The sequence below is a fragment of the Physella acuta genome, unplaced genomic scaffold (genome assembly GCF_028476545.2).
Source record: "Physella acuta isolate Inbredline_101_S28 unplaced genomic scaffold, ASM2847654v3 ptg001574l, whole genome shotgun sequence".
Classification (NCBI taxonomy): domain Eukaryota; kingdom Metazoa; phylum Mollusca; class Gastropoda; family Physidae; genus Physella; species Physella acuta.
The window spans coordinates 195,866-211,370 of NW_026733088.1; the positions used below are offsets into that span (position 1 = coordinate 195,866).

At 44.7% G+C, this 15,505-nt stretch overlaps 1 protein-coding gene across 1 annotated transcript in view; it reads right to left on the reverse strand.

The window, feature by feature from the left end:
* LOC131928942 (putative ATP-dependent RNA helicase DDX31) overlaps positions 1-15,505 on the reverse strand; it is a 57,078-nt gene that overhangs the window by 2,065 nt on the left and 39,508 nt on the right. The window contains exons 12-15 of the mRNA XM_059285116.1: positions 15,394-15,453; positions 5,858-6,048; positions 5,562-5,649; positions 2,665-2,767 (exon numbers count right to left, since the gene is read on the reverse strand). Coding sequence (XP_059141099.1) covers positions 2,665-2,767; positions 5,562-5,649; positions 5,858-6,048; positions 15,394-15,453 — 442 coding nt within the window. The remainder of the gene's footprint in view (positions 1-2,664; positions 2,768-5,561; positions 5,650-5,857; positions 6,049-15,393; positions 15,454-15,505) is intronic.

The window sequence follows — 15,505 nt, forward strand, 5'->3', positions numbered from 1 at the left end:
AATCCACCAACAATTATAACCCAATCCACCAACAATCTTAACCCAATCCACCAACAATCATAAACCACAAGATGTACAACCACAAGATGTTGTTGTACAACCAAATGAAGCAACAAATACTCTATATATAGCTTAATCTTAATCCCTTAACGCTGACTGTTGTTTAGCATGAGCATAGGTACATTTATCCTACTGCTGCTTGTCGTTGTGTATTGGGTACATCCAAGGTCACATTGTCAAGTCAAAATGTATGACGTCACACTCTCTTGACACTCGTCAATTTTTGTACTTCGTGAATTCAGCCTACTTACATTGATTATTATTACCTCAATAGATGGTCTGTTTTTTATTACAAAAAATACTAATAGCTTTATTATTCACTCTTTCTAGTTTATAAACAGTATCAATCACATTTGAGAATAATTTAGGAAGTCGCTGCAACAAGACATCAAATTGTACCAGAGTGCCGAGCAAGTATAGCTGAATAGGATGCCTGGCCAAACTGTCAATTGGTCAAGTATGATTAAAATAGCGGGTATAGCTGAATAGGATGAAAAAATAAATAGTCAACAGGAAGTGAGGTGGTGGACCACTATCCTGGGTACCCCCAAAGAAAGGTCATCACAGTTACCGTGACAATAATAACACTGAGCATAGACTTCGTTATAAATACAGTAGGGTTAAATAGTGACAAAACTACCCAATGCAGTGCTATTGAATAGCCACATCAGTGGCATTATACTGGCATTTAGTACAGACAGCAGTGTTATTGAGTACACACAGCTAAGGATGAGTACCTGCAGCACCAGCACTGAAACCAAGAACTGACAGCAGTAACACTGAGTACCCACACTAAGTAGGTACAGCAGTAACACAGAGTACCCACACTAAGTAGGTACAGCAGTAACACAGAGTACCCACACTAAGTAGGTACAGCAGTAACACTGAGTACCCACACTAAGTAGGTACAGCAGTAACACAGAGTACCCACACTAAGTAGGTACAGCAGTAACACAGAGTACCCACACTAAGTAGGTACAGCAGTAACACAGAGTACCCACACTAAGTAGGTACAGCAGTAACACAGAGTACCCACACTAAGTAGGTACAGCAGTAACACAGAGTACCCACACTAAGTAGGTACAGCAGTAACACAGAGTACCCACACTAAGTAGGTACAGCAGTAACACTGAGTACCCACACTAAGTAGGTACAGCACTGTCATTGGGTATCCATAGCAATATCATTCGAGTACCACAACAGTAGCACATGGTACCAAAAGCAGAAACATTGGATACCAACAACAATACCGAGAGTACCTACACCAGTGGCACTGAGTACCTACACCAGTGGCACTGAGTACCTACACCAGTGGCACTGAGTACCTACACCAGTGGCACTGAGTACCTACACCAGTGGCACTGAGTACCTACACCAGTGGCACTGAGTACCTACACCAGTGGCACTGAGTACCTACACCAGTGGCACTGAGTACCTACACCAGTGGCACTGAGTACCTACACCAGTGGCACTGAGTACCTACACCAGTGGCACTGAGTACCTACACCAGTGGCACTGAGTACCTACACCAGTGGCACTGAGTACCTACACCAGTGGCACTGAGTACCTACACCAGTGGCACTGAGTACCTACACCAGTGGCACTGAGTACCTACACCAGTGGCACTGAGTACCTACACCAGTGGCACTGAGTACCTACACCAGTGGCACTGAGTACCTACACCAGTGGCACTGAGTACCTACACCAGTGGCACTGAGTACCTACAGCAGCTGCATTGAGCATGTAAGAATAAACAAAGGCATTTAGGACAGAATTTGTTCTTGTGCTCTGTGTCTATAGCAAACTTAGGTCAAATGTGAAAATTGAGTTTTCATTAGTTGACCTTGAATAGGAGTTCAAGAAAAGGGTGTAACCAGGGACAACTAAGGCTGTACACATTGGGGAAGTTGTTTCATATGTTGTGTGTTACTGTAGTAACCAAGGACAACTAAGGCTCTACACATTGGGGAAGTTGTTTCATATGTTGTGTGTTACTGTAGTAACCAAGGACAACTAAGGCTCTACACATTGGGGAAGTTGTTTCATATGTTGTGTGTTACTGTAGAGGATTAGAACCATGACATCAAAATACCCAACAATAAGAGTTAGACAGTCAGCAGGTGCAGCAGAGTTATGTAACTATGTCTGAAGCACTAAAACTATAGTTTTCATGAATTTTACAATTTATTCAATAACGGTAACGATAGTAGGCACGGAGGCCTTTATTCACATTTTAGTTTGTGATATTCTATTGTTTGAGTGTGGATATTTAGTTTGTGATATTCCATAAGGAGCAAAGAGGGTCAAGTCAAGATATTCTATTGTTTGAGTGTGGATTTTTATAGAAAGACATGTGAGTTAAAAATAATAAAATCACCCTGACTAAAAAAATAAATTTTAATTACTGTTTGGTGTATTAGTGCCTGATGTCGCATGATATTCAATAATTATCATAAAAAATAAGTCCAAACTTTAAAAGAAAACTATATACCTCAAGTATGAGAGAAAATCAGCACAACAAGTTTTTTAGGCATTAAGGGGTTAAGCAAAGATAAGAAATTCTATCAAAACATATAGCACAGTCCTCTAGTGCAGGTGAGTTACCTTTTCCTGCCAGTCCATGAATTGTCTTATGAGCCAGCACAAGCTCCTCAAACCTGTCCTGGAGAAATGTTGCTGCTTCTTCTTGGGTTCTGGGACTGGGATGCTAAAAATAGAAAAAAACTACTGTACATCTGGCCAGGGGGATATCCAACCTTCCACTACATCCCCACCCCCAACCTTCCACTACATCCCCACCCCCAACCTTCCACTACATCCCCCACCCCCAACCTTCCACTATATCCCCCACCCCCAACCTTCCACTATATCCCCCACCCCCAACCTTCCACTACATCCCCACCCCCAACCTCCCACTACATCCCCCACCCCCAACCTTCCACTACATCCCCCACCCCCAACCTTCCACTACATCCCCCACCCCCAACCTTCCACTACATCCCCCACCCCCAACCTTCCACTACATCCCCCACCCCCAACCTTCCACCACATCCCCCACCCCCAACCTTCCACTACATCCCCCACCCCCAACCTTCCACTACATCCCCCACCCCCAACCTTCCACTACATCCCCCACCCCAAACCTTCCACTACATCCCCCACCCCAAACCTTCCACTACATCCCCCACCCCAAACCTTCCACTACATCCCCCACCCCAAACCTTCCACTACATCCCCCACCCCAAACCTTCCACTACATCCCCCACCCCCAACCTTCCACTAGATCCCCCACCCCCAACCTTCCACTACATCCCCCACCCCCAACCTTCCACTACATCCCCCACCCCAAACCTTCCACTACATCCCCACCCCCAACCTTCCACTACATCCCCCACCCTTCCACTACATCCCCCACCCCCAACCTTCCACTACATCCCCCACCCCCAACCTTCCACTACATCCCCCACCCCAAACCTTCCACTACATCCCCCACCCCCAACCTTCCACTACATCCCCCACCCCCAACGGTCCACTACTAGCCATCAGTATCCATTACCCGTGAATTATATTTATAGGCCTATATTTTAAAATTTTATACTTGTTTGAGAAAAGTATTATATAAAATAGTTCTTGGTCAAAATACAATGTGCTTTATTATACATTGAACAATATGAGTGACAAAGCAAAGAAACAATAGCCAAAAATCCTAAACATTTAACTATTTTAATATAACATAAGCTACAATTGCCTATTAGAAAAATTAAAATAAAATTATATACATTATTAGTCAACACAACCCTAACCCAATTTAATGCCCACACTGATTCAGTGACTTAAATGATTCATTTAAAAATCAGGCTATTCAATGGTATTTTGGTTGTTTTTTAAACTTATTTTTATAATTTTTGGCAGAGAAAATTGTATAAATTAGCATGTTTTGATAGGTTGATCTATATAATAGATCTAAATCTAAAATCCCCACCCCCCAACCTTCCCCTACATCCCCAACAAGTAGACGCACCCCCTCCCCAAAACAAACAGATCCACTTTCCAATCTACATCATTCCACCCACCAGGGACTTAAGCCCCACCCACCAGGGACTTAAGCCCCACCCACCAGGGACTTAAGCCCCACCCACCAGGGACTTAAGCCCCACCCACCAGGGACATAAGCCCCACCCACCAGGGACATAAGCTCCACCCACCAGGGACATAAGCCCCAGCCACCAGGGACTTAAGCCCCACCCACCAGGGACATAAGCTCCACCCACCAGGTAAATTCAAGAACAACCCTATTACATTACTTTTAATTGTTTTATACTTGATGTGTACTATCTAACAAAATTTGTGGTTGCCATGTTTGCTATTTTAAATTAAATTTTATAAATACATTATTCTATATAATAGTTTCGCTGTCTGTCTATCTATCTATCTATCTGACAAGAACGCTGTAGAGAAAACACAAGCAAAATAAAAACATGCACAGTAATTCGAAAAACGAAGTATAACGCGGTCACATTTAGCATAGAGTAGAAAATAATCTCAAACCAGAGAGAGCACACAGTAATATGACGTCATTGATTCTCGCGTAAACATTGAATAATAAAAAGGAAATGTTGTCTAATCTAAGTGGTTTGCGTGAAGAGTTTCTTGCATACAATTCTTCGGGTAGGGGCGAAGCCCCACCCCCCGCGTAATAACGTCTGAGCCCCCCCCCCCTCCCCAACGCAAAAGAAATTTCTTCATCGATACTCTATAATAAAATTACCGCCTAATTAATGTGTCTTTCACGCATCTCTTCCGGTAGGGGCGAAGCCCCGCCCAGATTCTTCCTTTAGTTTGTATGATCTACAAATGCGACCAGTGTTTCTTTCAGACTTTTTCCTCCCCGGAGAGGGGTGGGGGTACTTGAAATTTTCGGGGGCGGGGGTAGAATTTTCTGGGAGGGGGCGGACACTGGAAAAAGTATATAATTATATTTTGTTGAATGGGACGGTAAACATGTTTTGGAGTGGGGGGGGGGGGGGGGGGGGGGGGGGGGGCAAAGCCCCCTCCTCCCAAGTAGAGTTGCCTGAAAGAAACTCTAAATGCGACTTTTGTCATGAATGAGATTAGGTGCATGGTTTAGGGATATGCCTATGACTATATTTTGTATAAATTAAAGTACCATTTTTGTTTCCGGTTAAATTAAATTAAGATGGTGATTTTGGTTTTAGTTTATAGAAAATAGACAGCACTATCAACCTAGCGCCCGTTGTATCCTTCCTCAACGGGCCATTTTTCTTGTTTAAAATAAAATACCATTGCAATTTACCCAGGTGTGAGATCTTGTTATTCATGTAAATACAAGAATAGATACATAGATATTTCTTTGGAAAATGACATTTCATTTTCTGTGACTTTTTCAGCTCACCACAGTACTCACCTTCCCCCCCCCCCCACATACTGACCCCCCCCCCCCCCCCACACACACACACAAACTGAGCCAAAACAAAAAATACCTTAGCACTGACATGACCTGCTTGTGGAAGGTCTTTGATGTTTGCTACCAAAGGCTGTAGGACTGTACTCATCTGTAGCTGTGACAGACTAAAGGATCAAAATACTTCAGCTATGGCTATATACAGTCTATGGCGATATACAGTCTATGGCTATATACAGTCTATGGCTATATACAGTCTATGGCTATATACAGCCTATGGCTATATACAGTCTATGGCTAGATTAAAATACTTGTACTGGCTATATAGTATTTACAATGTATGGCAAGAACTAGGTCAGAGATTCAAATGTTTACCTTATTTTATGTTTATTGAGTTCCTGTATATAGGCAGCCTCTGAAGGCAAGAGAAACAAGAGTGAATGCCCCTGTGTGCCAGCGCGTGCTGTTCTACCAACCCTGTGCACATAGTCCACCACTGGTCCTGGTGGAGTGTATTGGACAATCCAGTCCACTCGCGGCAGGTCTAGACCTCGGGCAGCCACATCCTGAACAATTTCTTTTCATTAGATGCAGACAGCAATGGTACAAAAAGTGATGGGCACAGACAGCAATGGTACAAAAAGTGATGGGCACAGACAGCAACAGTACAAAAAGTGATGGGCACAGACAGCAACAGTACAAAAAGTGATGGGCACAGACAGCAACAGTAGAAAAAGTGATGGGCACAGACAGCAACAGTACAAAAAGTGATGGGCACAGACAGCAACAGTAGAAAAAGTGATGGGCACAGACAGCAACAGTACAAAAAGTGATGGGCACAGACAGCAACAGTACAAAAAGTGATGGGCACAGACAGCAACAGTAGTGATGGGCACAGACAGCAACAGTAGTGATGGGCACAGACAGCAACAGTACAAAAAGTGATGGGCACAGACAGCAACAGTAGTGATGGGCACAGACAGCAATGGTACAAAAAGTGATGGGCACAGACAGCAACAGTACAAAAAGTGATGGGCACAGACAGCAACAGTAGAAAAAGTGATGGGCACAGACAGCAACAGTAACAAAAAGTGATGGGCACAGACAGCAACAGTACAAAAAGTGATGGGCACAGACAGCAACAGTACAAAAAGTGATGGGCACAGACAGCAACAGTACAAAAAGTGATGGGCACAGACAGCAATGGTACAAAAAGTGATGGGCACAGACAGCAACAGTACAAAAAGTGATGGGCACAGACAGCAACAGTACAAAAAGTGATGGGCACAGACAGCAACAGTACAAAAAGTGATGGGCACAGACAGCAACAGTACAAAAAGTGATGGGCACAGACAGCAACAGTACAAAAAGTGATGGGCACAGACAGCAATGGTACAAAAAGTGATGGGCACAGACAGCAACAGTACAAAAAGTGATGGGCACAGACAGCAATGGTACAAAAAGTGATGGGCACACACAGCAACAGTACAAAAAGTGATGGGCACAGACAGCAATGGTACAAAAAGTGATGGGCACAGACAGCAACAGTAGAAAAAGTGATGGGCACACACAGCAACAGTAGTGATGGGCACAGACAGCAACAGTACAAAAAGTGATGGGCACAGACAGCAATGGTACAAAAAGTGATGGGCACAGACAGCAACAGTACAAAAAGTGATGGGCACAGACAGCAATGGTACAAAAAGTGATGGGCACAGACAGCAACAGTACAAAAAGTGATGGGCACAGACAGCAACAGTACAAAAAGTGATGGGCACAGACAGCAACAGTAGTGATGGGCACAGACAGCAACAGTAACAAAAAGTGATGGGCACAGACAGCAACAGTACAAAAAGTGATTGGCACAGACAGCAACAGTAGTGATGGGCACAGACAGCAACAGTAGAAAAAGTGATGGGCACAGACAGCAACAGTACAAAAAGTGATGGGCACAGACAGCAACAGTACAAAAAGTGATGGGCACAGACAGCAACAGTACAAAAAGTGATGGGCACAGACAGCAACAGTACAAAAAGTGATGGGCACAGACAGCAACAGTAGTGATGGGCACAGACAGCAACAGTACAAAAAGTGATGGGCACAGACAGCAACAGTACAAAAAGTGATGGGCACAGACAGCAACAGTACAAAAAGTGATGGGCACAGACAGCAACAGTACAAAAAGTGATGGGCACAGACAGCAACAGTACAAAAAGTGATGGGCACAGACAGCAACAGTACAAAAAGTGATGGGCACAGACAGCAACAGTAGAAAAAGTGATGGGCACAGACAGCAACAGTACAAAAAGTGATGGGCACAGACAGCAACAGTAGTGATGGGCACAGACAGCAACAGTACAAAAAGTGATGGGCACAGACAGCAACAGTAGAAAAAGTGATGGGCACAGACAGCAACAGTACAAAAAGTGATGGGCACAGACAGCAACAGTAGTGATGGGCACAGACAGCAACAGTAGAAAAAGTGATGGGCACAGACAGCAACAGTACAAAAAGTGATGGGCACAGACAGCAACAGTACAAAAAGTGATGGGCACAGACAGCAACAGTAGAAAAAGTGATGGGCACAGACAGCAACAGTACAAAAAGTGATGGGCACAGACAGCAACAGTAGAAAAAGTGATGGGCACAGACAGCAACAGTACAAAAAGTGATGGGCACAGACAGCAACAGTACAAAAAGTGATGGGCACAGACAGCAACAGTAGAAAAAGTGATGGGCACAGACAGCAACAGTACAAAAAGTGATGGGCACAGACAGCAACAGTAGTGATGGGCACAGACAGCAACAGTACAAAAAGTGATGGGCACAGACAGCAACAGTAGAAAAAGTGATGGGCACAGACAGCAACAGTACAAAAAGTGATGGGCACAGACAGCAACAGAACAAAAAGTGATGGGCACAGACAGCAACAGTACAAAAAGTGATGGGCACAGACAGCAACAGTACAAAAAGTGATGGGCACAGACAGCAACAGTACAAAAAGTGATGGGCACAGACAGCAACAGTACAAAAAGTGATGGGCACAGACAGCAGTAGTACAAAAAGTGATGGGCACAGACAGCAATGGTACAAAAAGTGATGGGCACAGACAGCAATGGTACAAAAAGTGATGGGCACAGACAGCAACAGTAGTGATGGGCACAGACAGCAACAGTACAAAAAGTGATGGGCACAGACAGCAACAGTACAAAAAGTGATGGGCACAGACAGCAACAGTAGTGATGGGCACAGACAGCAACAGTAACAAAAAGTGATGGGCACAGACAGCAATGGTACAAAAAGTGATGGGCACAGACAGCAACAGTACAAAAAGTGATGGGCACAGACAGCAACAGTAGTGATGGGCACAGACAGCAACAGTAGAAAAAGTGATGGGCACAGACAGCAACAGTAACAAAAAGTGATGGGCACAGACAGCAACAGTACAAAAAGTGATGGGCACAGACAGCAACAGTACAAAAAGTGATGGGCACAGACAGCAACAGTAGTGATGGGCACAGACAGCAACAGTAACAAAAAGTGATGGGCACAGACAGCAACAGTACAAAAAGTGATGGGCACAGACAGCAACAGTACAAAAAGTGATGGGCACAGACAGCAACAGTAGTGATGGGCACAGACAGCAACAGTAACAAAAAGTGATGGGCACAGACAGCAACAGTACAAAAAGTGATGGGCACAGACAGCAACAGTACAAAAAGTGATGGGCACAGACAGCAACAGTAGTGATGGGCACAGACAGCAACAGTAACAAAAAGTGATGGGCACAGACAGCAACAGTAGTGATGGGCACAGACAGCAACAGTACAAAAAGTGATGGGCACAGACAGCAACAGTACAAAAAGTGATGGGCACAGACAGCAACAGTAGTGATGGGCACAGACAGCAACAGTAACAAAAAGTGATGGGCACAGACAGCAACAGTAGTGATGGGCACAGACAGCAACAGTAGTGATGGGCACAGACAGCAACAGTAACAAAAAGTGATGGGCACAGACAGCAACAGTAGAAAAAGTGATGGGCACAGACAGCAACAGTAACAAAAAGTGATGGGCACAGACAGCAACAGTACAAAAAGTGATGGGCACAGACAGCAACAGTACAAAAAGTGATGGGCACAGACAGCAACAGTACAAAAAGTGATGGGCACAGACAGCAATGGTACAAAAAGTGATGGGCACAGACAGCAACAGTACAAAAAGTGATGGGCACAGACAGCAACAGTACAAAAAGTGATGGGCACAGACAGCAACAGTACAAAAAGTGATGGGCACAGACAGCAACAGTAGTGATGGGCACAGACAGCAACAGTACAAAAAGTGATGGGCACAGACAGCAACAGTACAAAAAGTGATGGGCACAGACAGCAACAGTACAAAAAGTGATGGGCACAGACAGCAACAGTAGAAAAAGTGATGGGCACAGACAGCAACAGTAGTGATGGGCACAGACAGCAACAGTACAAAAAGTGATGGGCACAGACAGCAACAGTACAAAAAGTGATGGGCACAGACAGCAACAGTACAAAAAGTGATGGGCACAGACAGCAACAGTACAAAAAGTGATGGGCACAGACAGCAACAGTACAAAAAGTGATGGGCACAGACAGCAACAGTAGTGATGGGCACAGACAGCAACAGTACAAAAAGTGATTGGCACAGACAGCAACAGTACAAAAAGTGATGGGCACAGACAGCAACAGTACAAAAAGTGATGGGCACAGACAGCAACAGTACAAAAAGTGATGGGCACAGACAGCAACAGTAGTGATGGGCACAGACAGCAACAGTAGAAAAAGTGATGGGCACAGACAGCAACAGTACAAAAAGTGATGGGCACAGACAGCAACAGTACAAAAAGTGATGGGCACAGACAGCAACAGTACAAAAAGTGATGGAAACAGACAGCAACAGTACAAAAACTGATGGGCACAGACAGCAACAGTACAAAAAGTGATGGGCACAGACAGCAACAGTACAAAAAGTGATGGGCACAGACAGCAACAGTAGTGATGGGCACAGACAGCAACAGTAGTGATGGGCACAGACAGCAACAGTAGTGATGGGCACAGACAGCAATGGTACAAAAAGTGATGGGCACAGACAGCAACAGTACAAAAAGTGATGGGCACAGACAGCAACAGTACAAAAAGTGATGGGCACAGACAGCAACAGTACAAAAAGTGATGGGCACAGACAGCAACAGTAGTGATGGGCACAGACAGCAACAGTAGTGATGGGCACAGACAGCAACAGTACAAAAAGTGATGGGCACAGACAGCAACAGTACAAAAAGTGATGGGCACAGACAGCAACAGTACAAAAAGTGATGGGCACAGACAGCAACAGTAGAAAAAGTGATGGGCACAGACAGCAACAGTACAAAAAGTGATTGGCACAGACAGCAACAGTACAAAAAGTGATGGGCACAGACAGCAACAGTACAAAAAGTGATGGGCACAGACAGCAACAGTACAAAAAGTGATGGGCACAGACAGCAACAGTACAAAAAGTGATGGGCACAGACAGCAACAGTAGTGATGGGCACAGACAGCAACAGTAGAAAAAGTGATGGGCACAGACAGCAACAGTACAAAAAGTGATGGGCACAGACAGCAACAGTACAAAAAGTGATGGGCACAGACAGCAACAGTACAAAAAGTGATGGAAACAGACAGCAACAGTACAAAAAGTGATGGGCACAGACAGCAACAGTACAAAAAGTGATGGGCACAGACAGCAACAGTACAAAAAGTGATGGGCACAGACAGCAACAGTACAAAAAGTGATGGGCACAGACAGCAACAGTAGTGATGGGCACAGACAGCAACAGTAGAAAAAGTGATGGGCACAGACAGCAACAGTACAAAAAGTGATGGGCACAGACAGCAACAGTAGAAAAAGTGATGGGCACAGACAGCAACAGTAGAAAAAGTGATGGGCACAGACAGCAACAGTACAAAAAGTGATGGGCACAGACAGCAACAGTACAAAAAGTGATGGGCACAGACAGCAACAGTAGTGATGGGCACAGACAGCAACAGTAGTGATGGGCACAGACAGCAACAGTACAAAAAGTGATGGGCACAGACAGCAATGGTACAAAAAGTGATGGGCACAGACAGCAACAGTACAAAAAGTGATGGGCACAGACAGCAATGGTACAAAAAGTGATTGGCACAGACAGCAATGGTACAAAAAGTGATGGGCACAGACAGCAATGGTACAAAAAGTGATGGGCACAGACAGCAATGGTACAAAAAGTGATGGGCACAGACAGCAACAGTAGTGATGGGCACAGACAGCAACAGTACAAAAAGTGATGGGCACAGACAGCAACAGTACAAAAAGTGATGGGCACAGACAGCAATGGTACAAAAAGTGATGGGCACAGACAGCAACAGTACAAAAAGTGATGGGCACAGACAGCAACAGTACAAAAAGTGATGGGCACAGACAGCAATGGTACAAAAAGTGATTGGCACAGACAGCAACAGTACAAAAAGTGATGGGCACAGACAGCAACAGTACAAAAAGTGATGGGCACAGACAGCAACAGTACAAAAAGTGATGGGCACAGACAGCAACAGTAGTGATGGGCACAGACAGCAACAGTACAAAAAGTGATGGGCACAGACAGCAACAGTACAAAAAGTGATGGGCACAGACAGCAACAGTACAAAAAGTGATGGGCACAGACAGCAACAGTACAAAAAGTGATGGGCACAGACAGCAATGGTACAAAAAGTGATGGGCACAGACAGCAACAGTACAAAAAGTGATGGGCACAGACAGCAATGGTACAAAAAGTGATTGGCACAGACAGCAATGGTACAAAAAGTGATGGGCACAGACAGCAACAGTACAAAAAGTGATGGGCACAGACAGCAACAGTACAAAAAGTGATGGGCACAGACAGCAACAGTACAAAAAGTGATGGGCACAGACAGCAACAGTACAAAAAGTGATGGGCACAGACAGCAACAGTAGAAAAAGTGATGGGCACAGACAGCAACAGTAGTGATGGGCACAGACAGCAACAGTAGAAAAAGTGATGGGCACAGACAGCAACAGTACAAAAAGTGATGGGCACAGACAGCAACAGTACAAAAAGTGATGGGCACAGACAGCAACAGTAGTGATGGGCACAGACAGCAACAGTAGTGATGGGCACAGACAGCAACAGTAGAAAAAGTGATGGGCACAGACAGCAATGGTACAAAAAGTGATGGGCACAGACAGCAACAGTAGTGATGGGCACAGACAGCAACAGTAGTGATGGGCACAGACAGCAACAGTAGAAAAAGTGATGGGCACAGACAGCAATGGTACAAAAAGTGATGGGCACAGACAGCAACAGTAGAAAAAGTGATGGGCACAGACAGCAATGGTACAAAAAGTGATGGGCACAGACAGCAACAGTAGTGATGGGCACAGACAGCAACAGTAGAAAAAGTGATGGGCACAGACAGCAACAGTACAAAAAGTGATGGGCACAGACAGCAACAGTAGTGATGGGCACAGACAGCAACAGTACAAAAAGTGATGGGCACAGACAGCAACAGTAACAAAAAGTGATGGGCACAGACAGCAACAGTAGAAAAAGTGATGGGCACAGACAGCAACAGTACAAAAAGTGATGGGCACAGACAGCAACAGTACAAAAAGTGATGGGCACAGACAGCAACAGTACAAAAAGTGATGGGCACAGACAGCAACAGTAGTGATGGGCACAGACAGCAACAGTACAAAAAGTGATGGGCACAGACAGCAACAGTACAAAAAGTGATGGGCACAGACAGCAACAGTACAAAAAGTGATGGGCACAGACAGCAATGGTACAAAAAGTGATGGGCACAGACAGCAATGGTACAAAAAGTGATGGGCACACACAGCAACAGTACAAAAAGTGATGGGCACAGACAGCAATGGTACAAAAAGTGATGGGCACAGACAGCAACAGTAGTGATGGGCACAGACAGCAACAGTAGAAAAAGTGATGGGCACAGACAGCAACAGTAGTGATGGGCACAGACAGCAACAGTACAAAAAGTGATGGGCACAGACAGCAACAGTACAAAAAGTGATGGGCACAGACAGCAACAGTACAAAAAGTGATGGGCACAGACAGCAACAGTAGAAAAAGTGATGGGCACAGACAGCAACAGTAGTGATGGGCACAGACAGCAACAGTACAAAAAGTGATGGGCACAGACAGCAACAGTACAAAAAGTGATGGGCACAGACAGCAACAGTACAAAAAGTGATGGGCACAGACAGCAACAGTACAAAAAGTGATGGGCACAGACAGCAACAGTACAAAAAGTGATGGGCACAGACAGCAACAGTAGTGATGGGCACAGACAGCAACAGTACAAAAAGTGATTGGCACAGACAGCAACAGTACAAAAAGTGATGGGCACAGACAGCAACAGTACAAAAAGTGATGGGCACAGACAGCAACAGTACAAAAAGTGATGGGCACAGACAGCAACAGTAGTGATGGGCACAGACAGCAACAGTAGAAAAAGTGATGGGCACAGACAGCAACAGTACAAAAAGTGATGGGCACAGACAGCAACAGTACAAAAAGTGATGGGCACAGACAGCAACAGTACAAAAAGTGATGGAAACAGACAGCAACAGTACAAAAACTGATGGGCACAGACAGCAACAGTACAAAAAGTGATGGGCACAGACAGCAACAGTACAAAAAGTGATGGGCACACACAGCAACAGTACAAAAAGTGATGGGCACAGACAGCAATGGTACAAAAAGTGATGGGCACAGACAGCAACAGTACAAAAAGTGATGGGCACAGACAGCAACAGTACAAAAAGTGATGGGCACAGACAGCAACAGTACAAAAAGTGATGGGCACAGACAGCAACAGTACAAAAAGTGATGGGCACAGACAGCAACAGTACAAAAAGTGATGGGCACAGACAGCAACAGTACAAAAAGTGATGGGCACAGACAGCAACAGTAGTGATGGGCACAGACAGCAACAGTAGAAAAAGTGATGGGCACAGACAGCAACAGTACAAAAAGTGATAGGCACAGACAGCAACAGTAGTGATGGGCACAGACAGCAACAGTACAAAAAGTGATGGGCACAGACAGCAATGGTACAAAAAGTGATGGGCACAGACAGCAACAGTACAAAAAGTGATGGGCACAGACAGCAATGGTACAAAAAGTGATTGGCACAGACAGCAATGGTACAAAAAGTGATGGGCACAGACAGCAACAGTACAAAAAGTGATGGGCACAGACAGCAACAGTAGTGATGGGCACAGACAGCAACAGTACAAAAAGTGATGGGCACACACAGCAACAGTACAAAAAGTGATGGGCACAGACAGCAATGGTACAAAAAGTGATGGGCACAGACAGCAATGGTACAAAAAGTGATGGGCACAGACAGCAACAGTACAAAAAGTGATGGGCACAGACAGCAACAGTACAAAAAGTGATGGGCACAGACAGCAACAGTAGTGATGGGCACAGACAGCAACAGTAGAAAAAGTGATGGGCACAGACAGCAATGGTACAAAAAGTGATGGGCACAGACAGCAATGGTACAAAAAGTGATGGGCACAGACAGCAATGGTACAAAAAGTGATGGGCACAGACAGCAATGGTACAAAAAGTGATGGGCACACACAGCAACAGTACAAAAAGTGATGGGCACAGACAGCAATGGTACAAAAAGTGATGGGCACAGACAGCAATGGTACAAAAAGTGATGGGCACAGACAGCAACAGTACAAAAAGTGATGGGCACAGACAGCAACAGTACAAAAAGTGATGGGCACAGACAGCAACAGTAACAAAAACTGATTGGCTAAATTTAAACAAAATAAATCAGCATAAGTACAGAAACTTACAGTACAAAGCAAAACACCTGATGCAGCTTGAGAGAATTTGGAAAAAGTCTCTTGCCTTTCCTAAAACCAAAATTTACACTTTGAAACTTCTTTGTATTATTATCATTTTTAT